General features: G+C 34.3%; 1 protein-coding gene across 11 annotated transcripts in view; it reads right to left on the bottom strand.

The window, feature by feature from the left end:
• Nucleotides 1–13,895, bottom strand: part of MPDZ (multiple PDZ domain crumbs cell polarity complex component) — a 172,476-nt gene that overhangs the window by 114,236 nt on the left and 44,345 nt on the right. For all 11 annotated transcript variants that reach the window (XM_036854695.1, XM_036854698.1, XM_036854699.1 and 8 more), the window contains exon 4: nt 355–564. In XM_036854695.1, the coding sequence (XP_036710590.1) occupies nt 355–564 (210 nt within the window). The remainder of the gene's footprint in view (nt 1–354; nt 565–13,895) is intronic.

Genomic DNA, 13,895 nt, shown 5'->3' with positions numbered 1-13,895 from the left:
CACTCATCACCTAGAATGAGACATTTTATTTATACTGAAGAATATTTCTGAAACATAACATAAAATGCTCAGTTTAAAATATGATAATTAAAAAAAGGAATAGAAAAATCTCAGAACCACCTAAACCCACATAAATTCTACATCTTTGTCATTCCAATTTTTTCAGATATTATAAATGTCTTCATAAATAAGAATATAATATATACTTAAAATATACTTGATATATATTTAATGTATATATTTAACTAACATAATGTAAATATATATAAGTATTCTTCAAATTATCCAGGACCTCATTACATTCTTAAGATATTATACATTCTGTCGTTAACTATCAGGAAGAAATGCTCTTACCTGGGCCATATTTTTGATCAGTTGATCAAATTCATCACAAGCAGGTTTCCCATTGATGTGTGCAGTACCCAATCCTGTAAGAACTTCCAGATTCCCATTACTTGGGGATAATAAAAATGATTCATTTTGCAGAGTAGGAATTACAGCTGGGCTGAGATGTGGAATGTGGGCACATTCAACATTTGAAATTGTGGGAGTTGCAATGTTTACCTAAGAGTAATATGCAGACTATTAACAACTTTGTCATTCCATAAACTATTTCATAGGAATCATCCCAAGAGAGGTAATAATGAAGTACCTATGAAATTTCAAAATGTCCATACCCTTTTATTCTGCAACTCTATTTCAAGAAATTTATTTCAAGGAGAAAAATTAGAAAAATACACAAAGATGTAAATGCAAGGATGTTCAACACAGCACTATTTTTTAGGTGGAAAACATTTTAAAAACTAATTAAGTGAAAAGAATCAGGTTCAACTTCAAGGTACTCATTAAAACACACACAAAAACACATCCATACATATGTTTTTAAGTGAAAAAGCCTAGTTATTGAACAATAACAGTAAGTATAGTACAATTCAATGTACACTCAAAAAATGTTTACATGTGTATTAAACATCTGGAAGAATATATACCAAACCACCAACAGAACACTAGTTGTCCCCAAGAGATGGGATTCCAGAAGGCCATTAACTTACCATATTGCTTGAATTTTTATAACAACCTATGCAGTAAAGAATTTGGTCTTTCCCAAAAAGAAGCCTGGCCTTTGTCCTTACCTCATAGGAAGTAACTTCTAAACCCTTGGAATTTCCCAGATGATAGAAGTGTCTCTGTTATTCACGGTGGGCCCCAAGGCCACATGATATCCTCTCAAATTCTTAAACTAAGTCATCTCACATGGGCAATCAATCATGCCTATGAAATGATGTCCCAATAAAAACTCTGAACACCAGGCTCAGGTGAGCTTCCTGGGTTGGCAATACTCCATGTATACTGTCACACATCGAGTTTGGGAAGGGAACACTTCCTGAGGAAAATGGAAGCTTCACATCTGGAATCCTCTCAGACTCTGTGCTATGCGTCTCTTTCTTAGGTTAACTTTCGACCTGTATCCTTTCCCTATAATAGACCATAACCATGAGTCTTAACAGCTTTCAGTAGGTTCTATAGGTCCTTCTAATGAATTATTGAACCTGAGGGTGGTTTGGGGAACCTCCTGAATGTGCAGTTGGAATCAGAAGTGAGGATGGTATTGTGTGGACTCTTCCTTCCAACTTTGTATTTGGAGCTTAACTCCTTGCTGTTGGTGTCACAAGTCTAGGGAAGAGCTGCCAGTCTGGAGGACTATGCCCTCAAACCTCACAGTATGGTTAACTCCAGGTACAATGATATTAATAAACAACAACAAAATATTCTATAATTACTTGTATGTGCCTGTTATACAGAGCTAAATAATCTAATAATAATAAATAATAATATATTTATTAAATATTAATATATTTATAGAATATCTTATATAAAATCATATTGACATTAATATAGTAATATTAAATAATAATAAATGTGAATAATAAATATTACATTAAAGCTAAGCAATCATTAAAACAGTGCAAAGAGTCAATCCTAATTTTGTATTTCTATAGGGTGTCTGGAATGTAACTTTTAATTTACAATTAATCGTAAGAAAAGTTATATCAATGACACTTTTGGATCACTCTCTAAGCTCATCTCCCAGCACTCTGTCCTTCACTCACATAGCTCCAGCTATACTAACCACTTTACTGTTCCTCCAACTGCCAAGCTGCTCTCTCTAGCAGCCAAGTACGTCCTTCCCCCAAGTATCTACGTGCTTACATTTTTAGTTCATCCAAGTGCACTCAACATCAACTCAGAGAAGGCCTCCCTGACAACCCTAAGACTGCATCCCACCATTACGCTCCATGAGCTGACCCTGCCCTGTTTTTCTTCATGGTGCTTATTATTGCCTGGCATGCACCCTGCTGTCATGGAGCTCCCATCCCAATCTGCAGAGACAGACTAGAATGCAGAATTCTGCAGTGGAGGAATTTGACTATTTTATTCTCTGTTATATCCTCATCCTCTAGGAGAGTGTCTTGCACGGAGTTGGCATTCAATATACATCTGCAGAATAAATGTTTATCCATTCTTAAGGACCCACTCTGATCTAATCTGCCCAATGACCCTCCAAGAATCACTATTACCATTTTACAGATGACAAAATTACACAGTCACACACCTAGTTAAGTAGATTATGACCTAGATTTTTTCATCATGGTGCTACTGTCATCTTCGTATTATACACATAGCAAACAATCATTTAGATATCATTTCTGGGAATGAGACATTAGTAAATGTCTTCCATTGACAGAAGCAATCAAAATATTTCACAATTTATGTCACCAGTCCATGCTTAAGTTTGCCACCTGTCCTGAAAAATAAAACAGGAAACTCAGTAACTTACCAAAGTTACCAATAATTCACCATTTTATTGGCTATCTACAACCACAGATGTAAAAGAGATCAATGTATTTGAGGAAGAGGCTTTTGGGAATCCTTTCAAATGCTTATTTTAAAATCTACAGCAGGCATGATCAATTATTATTTTTTCAAAAGTAAGCTTCTTATGTCAAACCTGATTTTTTTTTAAACCTGAGCATAGCAACTTCAATAAAACTTCTGCCAGCAGAAGATACACTGTTCAGGTTGAAGCAGATGGCATCATGAAATCTGTGACAGGCTGAGGATCCCACACACCAGGACCTAATGCCTATGGTATGTTTGCATAGGGAAAAAATATTTGGAGTTTTGCTACAGTGAGCCAGGATGAACAAATCACATTATAAGCACAAAGAGTCTGTCTGTGTGAAGTTAACTGGTGAAACAGAAGCTCTGACACTATGCAAGACAAGGTGTGAAGGCATTGCAAGAGTAAAGTTATATATGCATATAAAGCTGTATGATATTGAATATCAATTGTCTTCTACAAATCTGTTAAAGGTTAACCAATGACAATGACTCCTCCTATCTCCTCCCAGCCACTGAGGTCTACATAAATGTAAAAGCAAAGAGATCACATACGTAAAAACTAAAATTTAATTATACCATCATACAAAAGGCTTGTTTTTAAATTTGAAAATTTATACCCATAGGAAAAAGCACAAAGGCACCTTGTGATTCTGCCATAGCTTTATTTTTTTTTTTTTTTTTTTAATTTTATTTATTTATTTATTTATTTATGGCTGTGTTGGGTCTTCGTTTCTGTGCGAGGGCTCTCTCCAGTTGCGGCAAGTGGGGGCCAATCTTCATCGCAGTGCGCGGGCCTCTCATTATCGCGGCCTCTCTTGTTGCGGAGCACAGGCTCCAGACGCGCAGGCTCAGCAATTGTGGCTCACGGGCCTAGTTGCTCTGCGGCATGTGGGATCTTCCCAGACCAGGGCTTGAACCCGTGTCCCCTGCATTGGCAGGCAGATTCTCAACCACTGCGCCACCAGGGAAGCCCCATAGCTTTATTAAAATGGCTTTCTGAACTATAATCTCTTTGAAGAACAAGAATGAATCTTCTTTGCCATGATAGGTCTGTTCATAACAGACATAGTATAAATGTTGAATAAAAAGAACTTGACTCCCATCTTGGCTTATAGAATATAAAATAAACAGAAGAAAACACAACTATCTGGTGATTTTTATATACAGGTAAACAATCTGTATAATTTATGGAAGTTGCTAGTAAATGAGCAAGAGTCACCAAATAATTTTCTGTTTTCTGTTTTGCTTCTGGCTATTTCAGTCTAAAAAGGTCTTTTATGTTCTTAGTAAATAAACATGCATTAATTTATGGATTCTAATTAGTGCTAACACTAAAACATAAATAAAAACTATGTAAGGTATTCAATTAAAAAGTTATCAAATTCTTTGTGAAGGGATAATATGAAACACCATCTCAGTATTTAGAAGGACAGGAGGAGCTCTATTAAAAGATGTAGTCAGAACCAGCAAAAGGTTCACTTACTCTAAAAGGTCAGATAAAGCAAAAATCATAACAAAGGACAAATATACAACTTAAGCACGTTATTTTAACTTAAAACACACGTACAGTTATTCACAAATATCTTGATATATGGGAGCTCCCACCCTCTTTCTTATATAAACCACATTCATATAATATGGACTGTTTTTTCAAATTTAGCCTCTTTACAAGGTGAAGCAAGAATCTGGACACTTGAGAAACAATTTCGGGATAGAAACCTTCTAGATTTTTATGATATTTTTCTTCAATGTTTCAGTTTCCTCTACACAACCAACTCACCAACAACTGTTTTATCAATTCATCTGTGTAGTCTTTCAAATGAATTTAAATAAGTTTTCACAGAAAAATATCTTTTGTCATAAATTTTATACTACATAATAAAGCCACACAAATATAAAAATATTATGACTGGCATAACTAGCTCTAAAATGACTTTTTAATAAATATACACTTACAGAAGCAAAGAGACAAGAAAATATCTGAGTAAACAAGTGTTTAGTGCTCCGGGCATCAGTCAATATGCACTACAGGAGAAAAGGACAGCATCTTTTTACGTAGCAAGCAACTTATCTGGACGTGTACTAAGAGAGCTGCCTCTTCTATAAGAGCATCCCGAGAAAACAAAAATTATCTTTAGTTCTATGTACAATTAAGCTCACCCTGTGGAAATAACTGTATCAGAATAACCCTTCCACTGAGATCATTGGAAAATTTGCATAAAAAGCTGTTTAAAAAAAAACTTTAAAAGATCAAAAGGAAACCATCACTTCTGCCATATTCTATTCATTAGAACTAAATCAGTAATCCCAGCCCATACTCAAGAAGGTATCACACAAGAGCACAAATACCAGAAAGTAGGGATTATTGGTGTCCAGCCTCCAGGCTGTCTATGATAGCACATCACAGTAAAGCAGCTGAAAGCCAAGACAGAGGGAAGATCTTAAAAGCCACCAGAGCAAAAACGGACCTTATATTCAAAGAATAAAGCTGACATTTGACTTCTCAAGTGAATCACTGAAAGACAGAAGAGAACTTAAAAATTAAAAAAACTGACAACCTGACATTTTCAGAACAACCCCCCACATACATACTCAACACACAAAGTATTGTCTCAGTTTTGTACAAAAGAAATACCAAAATAAATTCTTACACAAAAAGAAAATGATCCCTGATGGAATTTCCCTAATGCAGAAAAAACTGAAGAGTACAAAAAAGGGTTTAAAAATGTGAGTAAATCAACAGAAATTGCTTACAACACATAATCTAAAACTTCTGAAGTTTTAAATTCATGTTGAATTAAACTACATGAATAATTACACAACATATAGGAGGAGGGTAAATGGGGTGGAAAGGTATTAAGTTCCTTGCATTTTCCATGAAGTAGTGAAAGTACTAATTAAAGTAGAATCATATAAGTTAAGGATATATATATATCTGACGAAGGACTCATACCTAGAATATATAAAGAAAATTCAAAACTCAGGAATTTAAAAAATCCAATTAAAAAACGAACAAAAGACACAAAGAGACATCTCACCAAAGAGGATACACGGATGGCAAATAAGAACATAAAGGTGTTCAGCATCTTATCCATTAGAGAAATGCAAATTAGAAGCACAGAAAGATATCACTATATACCTAACAGAATAACTAAACAACAGCACATGCTGGTGAGGATGTGGAGAAAAACGAAACGCTCATACACTGCTGGTAGGAATGTAGAACAGTAGAGCCCCTCCGGAAAACAGTTTGGCTGTTTCTGAAAAAAAACCCTCAGTGCATATTTGCCATATGACCCAGCAACTGCACTCCTGGGCACTTATTACAGAGAAATGAAAACATATGTCCACACAAAAACATATACATAATTGCTCATAGCAGCTTCACCTATAAGAGTAAAAAACTGGAAACAAACAAAATGTCCCCCAGTAAGTACATCCATACCCAGAGTAATACTCAACAATGAGAAGGAGCAAAATATTAAGATACACAGAAACTTGGAGGGATTATGCTGAGTGAAAAAAAACAATTTTAAACAGTCACATACATTATGATTATATTTTTATAAGAGTCTTGAATTGATTAAATTATAGAGATGGAAAAGGGTGCCAGGGTTAGGGATGGTGTGGAGTACGGGGCTGGATATGAATATAAAGGGGTAGCAGAAGGGAGGTCTTTGTGGTGGTGAATAGATCAGTATTTAGATGGTGGTGGTAGTTACACAAATCTATACAAGTGGGAAAAAATGACACAAATTGAAAAAATTAACACACACTGTACCAGTATCAGTTTTGTGGTATGATATTTTACTGGAATTAAGATGTAACCATTGGAGGAAATTTGGTGAAGTATACATGGGACTATACATGTACTATATTGAAAACTTCCTGTGAATCTATACTTAATTCAAAATAATTTTTTTAAGTTAATTCAAATAGGTTAAGAATACTGACTATAATCTTTAGGGTGACCAATAAAAGAATAATAAAATGAAGTATAAATAACATGCTAATAGAAGAAGAAGATAATATTAACAAGTTAACTAATACAAAAAAGGCAAAAATGAATAAATAAGAAAATAAAAATGTTAAATTTAAATTTATCAATAATTACATTAAATATGAAGGGGTTAAATACTCAAAGTAAAAGACTAAAATTGTCAGATTGGAAAACACAGTAAAATCCAAATGTATACTGTTAACCAAAGACATAGATTAATGATAAAAAAAGAGATACAGAAAAGATGAAAGTAGAAAGATGGAAAAAAGATACACAACACTTACATTAACCAAAAGAAGCCTAATACAGCTAAACTTATATCAGACAAGTAGATTTTAAGAAGCATCTCTGGAGATAAAAAGGGACAATTCATAGAGATAAAGGGTCAATTCAACAGAAAGAAAAAACAATCTTAGTAATCTAAAAAGATAATCTCTAAACAGGTAGGGCAGGGACTTCCCTGGTGGTCCAGGGGTAAAGAATGCACCTGACAATGCAGGGGACGTGGGTTTGATACCTGCTCAGGGAACTAAGATCCCACATGATGCGGGGCAACTAAGCCTGAATGCCACAACTAGAGAAGAGAAAAACCCACACGCCACAGCAAGACAGAAGCCTGTGCGACACAACTAGAGGGAGGCCCACACACCACAACGAAGAGCCCGTGTGCCGCAACTAAGACCCAACGCAGCCAAACAAATAAATAAATAAATAATAAATCTTTAAAAAAAGAAAAAAAAAAAAAAACCAGGTAGGGTAAAAGGACTCAGAATCCAAATAAGAAATAGGCAAATCCACAATCATAATCAGAGTTTATAACAAATCTCTCTCGGTAACTTGACAGAATGAAAAAAAATCAATAAGGATATAGAAGATCTGAACAACATTCTAAATAAAGTTGACCTAATTGACAAATATAGAACATTGCACTCAACAACTGCTGAATGCTGAATTCTTTCCAAATACAAAGGAAATATTTATCTAAATAGACTATAGCTAGTTCAAAAAGCCAGTGTCAACAAACCCCAAAGAACAGATGACCTCTGATTACAGTAAATTAAGCTCGAAATCAATAACAGAAAGGTAACAAGAAAGCTAAAATATGTTAGTCAATTAAGCAACACATTTCCAAATAAAACATGGCTCAAAGCAATTATATTAAAAATTAAACATTTTGAATTAAATGATGATGAAGGTACAACATACCAAAATTGTGGGATGCAGCGAAAGCCATGCTTAGAAAGAAATTCATAGACTTAAATGGATATATTAGAAAAAGATGAAAGATTAAAAATCAATGAGCTGAGCATCTGTATCAAAAAGCTAAAATAAAACAGTATACCAAACCTGAAAAAAGGAAGAAAATAACATAGGTTAGACCAGAATTGAGGAAAATTTTTTAAAAATACAATAAAGAAATTCAAGAAAGCCAAAAGTTGGACTTTTAGAAGAAAAAGGATTAACAAAATAGATAAACCGCCAGGAATGTTTCAGAAATTGGACTTTATTATAAATTTTTAAAATTTTCTGGTCATCAAAAGATACAATTATGGGAGTCAAAAAGCAAAACACAAAGCAGAAAAAGACAGCTGTAATACATATGTCCAACAAAAACACTGTATTCAGAATATATAAAAAACCCTTGTCAGTCAATGAGAAAAGGACTGACAAAACAATAGAAAAGTGGGCAAAAAACTTAAACAGAAACTCCACAAAGGAGGATATTCAAATAACCAACAAGCATATGAGAAGGTACTCAACATCATCAGTCGTCAGGAAAATGCAAATTAAAACAATAATGTGATACTGCAAGTACCGCTAGAGTGGCTAAAATGGGGGGGGGGGAGGGGGAAAGAAAATTAAAGTTAGTGGTACCAAGTATAAGCAATGATATGGACAATGAGAATTTTCATACATTATAGTGAGAGCACAGACCTACAACTGCTTTGGGAAACAGTTGGGCAGAATCTACAAATGCTGAATATATACCTTAAGACCCAGAAATCTCACTCGTAAGTAAATATCCAAGAGAAATGCACACTTGTGAACATCAAAAGACACGTTAGAACATTCATGGCAATTTTATTTATAATACAGCCAAAAACTGGGGAAAAACCACAAAACTATAGTCAACAAAAGAAAGGAAAAATATATTCTAGTACATTCATGCAACGAAAAATGAAAAGAACAACAGCTACATACAACAACAAAAAAGAATCTCACAGACACAAAGCGAAGACAAAGAAGCCAGGTACAAAAGCATATGTACTCAGATTGCATTATATAAAATTCAAATACTTATCTATGGGATGAAGTCAAAATAGTGTATGATCTGACTTATATGTGGCATCTAAAAAAGCCAAACGCATAGAAACAAAGAGTAGATTGGTGGTTGCCAGGGGTTGGGAGAAATGGGGAGATGCTGGTTAAAGGATACAAACTTCCAGTTATAAGATGAAAAAATTCCAGGTATCTAACGTACAGCACGGTGACGATAGTTAACAATATTGTATTATATACTTGAAAGCTGCTAAGAGAATAGATTTTAAAAAGTCTTCACCTAACACACACATAAAGGGTTAATTACGTGAGGGGACAGATGTATTAACTAGCCTTACTGTGGTAAATACGGGTAGCAAATATTTCAAATATCACGTTGTACATCTTAAACTTACACAATATTATATGTCAACTATAACTCAAATAGGCTGGAAAAAATAGTGATTCCTTTGGGGTATTTAGGACTGACTGAGGGGACACAGAGATTATGATGGAGTGCTGGTAACTTTCTATACCTTGATTTATGGGGAAGGTTATGTGTACATTCAATTTGTAAAAAATCCTTGAGCCATATAATCTTCCCTTGATTGTATGTTTTTTCTCAATATTTTTTAAAGTTTACAAAGTAAGTGATACAATCAGAGCAGAGAACCTGGGGTACTCCAACGAATGATATAAACATACACTTCTCTTAAAGAAAGAGGTAGTAGGAATAGTCTCTATGTATCAAGCTATATCTTCTCTGACAAAAACTGAATTTAAAGTTCAATTACCAAGCATTCACCTTAAGTGAAGGAAAATAAAGAAATGGATGTCTGAAGATGAAGCTTAGTCTATTACTGTGATAGATTACCCTCCACAGGCTTGATATGGATTCAACTGGCTAATTCCCATTGCCAGAATAAATCTTTTAACAAGTGCTCAAGTCAAGATTAATCCTCAGCAAATGTGTTTTGACCTCTGTAGCGCATCTAGATCTTTCTTCCTTAAAGATTATAAATTTTTAAAACTTGTATCATTTAATTGCACACCGAATTAGAAGAAGAAAATAATCATTATGCTGTCTTATACTTTTACACTAAAGTAGTTTGACCCACCCTGGTACAAGGCTGATATAATTGTAAGATTTTTTAAATTATAAATTGTTTTTCATCTTTTTTCAATAATAATACCTATTCTTTAAAATTAATGTAATTCCAAACATACTCAACAAGATCAACATCTTAATATTTTGATCGTATACACGTGGTTTATGCACTTAAGCTTAATCCAATAGAAAACTTTTCAAATACGTAGATTCACTTAACAAAAATTGCTACAAAATACTGAAATATTAACTTCTTAGGTTTTATCTATCCCTTCTGTGTTGTTAACTGAAAAGGAAGTTAACATTATTAGCTCTATTTTCATGGCTAACATCACTCTTTCCAGAAGTACTTGTATTATTGTCTACAAAAATGACTGCTTAGGCTCAAACTGAATTTCCCAAAGCATTTCTGTATAGCTTATCCAAACCTAATTTGTGGCCCTGTTATTTTGACTTATTCTGAATTCAGAGTACAGCAATGAGAATAAAACAACCCAAATGCTTATGCACATTTGATGAATACTGTATTTCTATCACTTAAAAGCTAAAATATGTATTATCTTGAATTAAGCAAGAAAAATGACCACTGCTTTTGCAACCCTAGTTTTGGTAGATTTTAAACAAATTTATAAATATATATTGCTAGTTCACTTTCCCAACTTTTTGTTTGTTTGTTACTCCCTCAACATAATAAAACATAAGAAGCAAGGCACTCTCTGGGGAATCTGCCATAACAGGTGCACCTCATAGAAATGCAGACTGTTTTTTTTGTTGTTGTTTTTTTTTTAATCTGCACCTTGTCTTTTCTTCTTGTAGAGCAAGAAAAGTGCTTATTTTCTTGTGAATTTACAAAAATGCTGTAAAACACTCTCTGGAACTGATCCCAAATATGAAATGCAAAGAGGGATAGGATGCTGAGAGTATTCAATGAAATACAGCACCTAAAATGGTAGCAATAACAGGAAAAAAAATCTTATACATAATAGAGCTCCATTTCAAGTTTGGAACCAAGAGATGCCTCTTTTTCCATAAATCATTCAGTGAAATACTGAGTAGAGCACAACTCTGATGCGTTATTGAACAGGCAAACCCCCTTGCACAGTAATTGATGGTGGCACTCTGATTTAATGATCCTTATTTTTAAAGCTTATTAAAGAAATTGAGTTGCATTGTTCAAAGCATATTAGCTTAATGTGACCAGACTATTTTGGACATAAAGCAGCTCACAGTTCCTGAGCTAAACAAGATACAAAATGCAACAGCAAGTTATAAGGGCGGGGTGGGGGGGTTCAGATGAAACAAGCATAATTTTACATTTTCTATGCGACCTATCTTTAGTTCATTCAAATACTTATTCAGCACCTGAAATGTCCCAGATATTGGGCTCTAGGTGATGGGATGGTAATTAAAGAGGTGTCTGTGGTAGACTGTGAAAAAAAGGTAACAAATTATTTTCAGCTCCTCTCAGCAAGAACAAGTCTATTTCCCCACCTTTGAATCAAATAAAAACGTTCTTGATGAAGTAGTAAAAATTATTAATTTTATTCGATATTGACTCTTGCATGCACATCCTTTTAATACTCTGTTAAAAATGGTAAGTAAGTATAAAGTACTTCTGCTATACAAAAAAATACAATTGTCAGAAGAGAAGCACTATTGTTTGAGTTGCAAACTCAACTATGCTATTTTTTTCATGGGCACCATATTACTTGAAAAAAATGACTTAAAACCAAAAATGATTATACAGACTTGGGTATATGGCAGACAATTTCTCAAAAATAAACAAAGTATGCCTGTCACTTCAAGGAAAACAACTGACAGTAATTGTTGCCAGTAGTAAAATTTGAGCTTTCAAGTAAAAATGAGAATTTTGAAAAATTTGCATCTGCCATCCTGAGCTTGACACTTTTCCATAATTTAAAGACTCCACTGATAAGATCAGAATCAATATTAGCAAGTGCAACTTTCTGATACTATATAGTGAAATGCGAAATGTAATTTTTCTGTTTTTCAAATTTTCCAGGTGACCAACATAAAATTATGCATGGATAATAAAAGTAAAAATTCAAAGCACAAGACAGATTTTACTGTAACAGAGTACAAAATGTTCACTGTTTTGGTTTCAGATTCCACGTTGTAACTAACCTTTAAGAAACTACCAAGAGTTTTGGTGTGCTATGGAACGAGGATAGCCACAACCATCTGAAAAGCCTACATACACCCCTCCCCTTTTCCAGCTACGTACTGATACTTGCATGAGGCCAGATTTTCTCATATACTCCAACTAAAACAACAAATTCAAACAGATCAAAGGCAGAAGCAGACATGAGAATCTACTGTCTTCTCCTGAGCCACGTTAAACAGATGTGCAAAAATATAAAACAATGCCACTCTTCTCACTAATTTTTAAAGGTAATCGGTTTATTACTGTTTTTAATGTAATAAGTAAATATTTACAATAGTTCTCAATTTTAATTTCTAACCTGATAAATACTGGTGGAGAAAACCACAAAAACAAAAGCTCTTTGAGGTGCTTAGTAATTTTTAAGAATGTAATGGGGTCATGAGGCCAAACTGAGAGTTGCTGCCTTAGAACATAAAATCTCAATAGGAGGAGGAAGCAATAAGCAGAGAACTGCTATTTATTGAGTGCTTGGTAAGCACTGGGCTTACGCCTTAGAGTTTTAAAATCCATGCTATTTAGTTCCCATTTTACAACTAAAGGAGGAAAAAAAAAGGGGCTCAGTCAAGATAAATATGTATTTTTTCGTTTTAAGAAATCAACTCTGGCTTAAGATCATTTACTTATAACATCAGCGCCAGAATACAAATCTGGACTGTGCCTGTCTCCAAACAAAACAACACTACAATACTGCCAGCACCTGAGATCAGATAATCAAAACGAAGGCCTCTAGATCACCAGGAAATCCTTAAATTATGTTCATTATACTGTTTAGGACAGTGAAACAAAAGACAACAGAGCTCTGTGATTAAGACCTGGGCTCTGGAGTCAGCCTGCCTGCATTCAAATACTAACTCCCCCACTTAACCTCTCTGTGCCTCCGTTTCCCCAGCTGCAATATGAGGAAAATACTATCCTGTGCTTTACAGTATTGTTATAATGATGAAACAGGTAACTCTACGTGGAATAGCTCCTGGCACACAGCAGGAATTCCATACATGTTAACTGCTATGATGATGATGAATGATGAGTGACACATCTTTTTCAATATGGTTCCTACGAGAAAAATGAGGTGTCTTCAAAGTAACTTCAGTTATTTGGCTAGTTTATTTATGTTAAAAACTTGTTCTCTAGCGAGGAAAGTTAAGTTATTAATGCACAAAAGTTCTAAATATTCAACAACATTCACATACTCATTAATTAAGCAATCATTTATTGAGTTTGAGCAAAGTGTCGTGTTAGGGACAAGGTATTCAAAGATGAACATGGCATGGATTTTATCCCAACAGTAGTAAATGGACTCCAAACAAACCTCCAAACAAATGAATTCTACAACTCCTGTTTACGCTTGTTAAGAACAAATGGCGATTGGCGCACAGCATATACACCACTAGTCTAGGCATGTGTGTTGATGTGTATTTGCAGAATGTCTTTCCTTTATT

This window comes from Balaenoptera musculus, chromosome 6, assembly GCF_009873245.2.
Source record: "Balaenoptera musculus isolate JJ_BM4_2016_0621 chromosome 6, mBalMus1.pri.v3, whole genome shotgun sequence".
Taxonomy (NCBI): Eukaryota; Metazoa; Chordata; class Mammalia; order Artiodactyla; family Balaenopteridae; genus Balaenoptera; species Balaenoptera musculus.
This window is presented reverse-complemented; position numbering and strand designations above follow the sequence as displayed.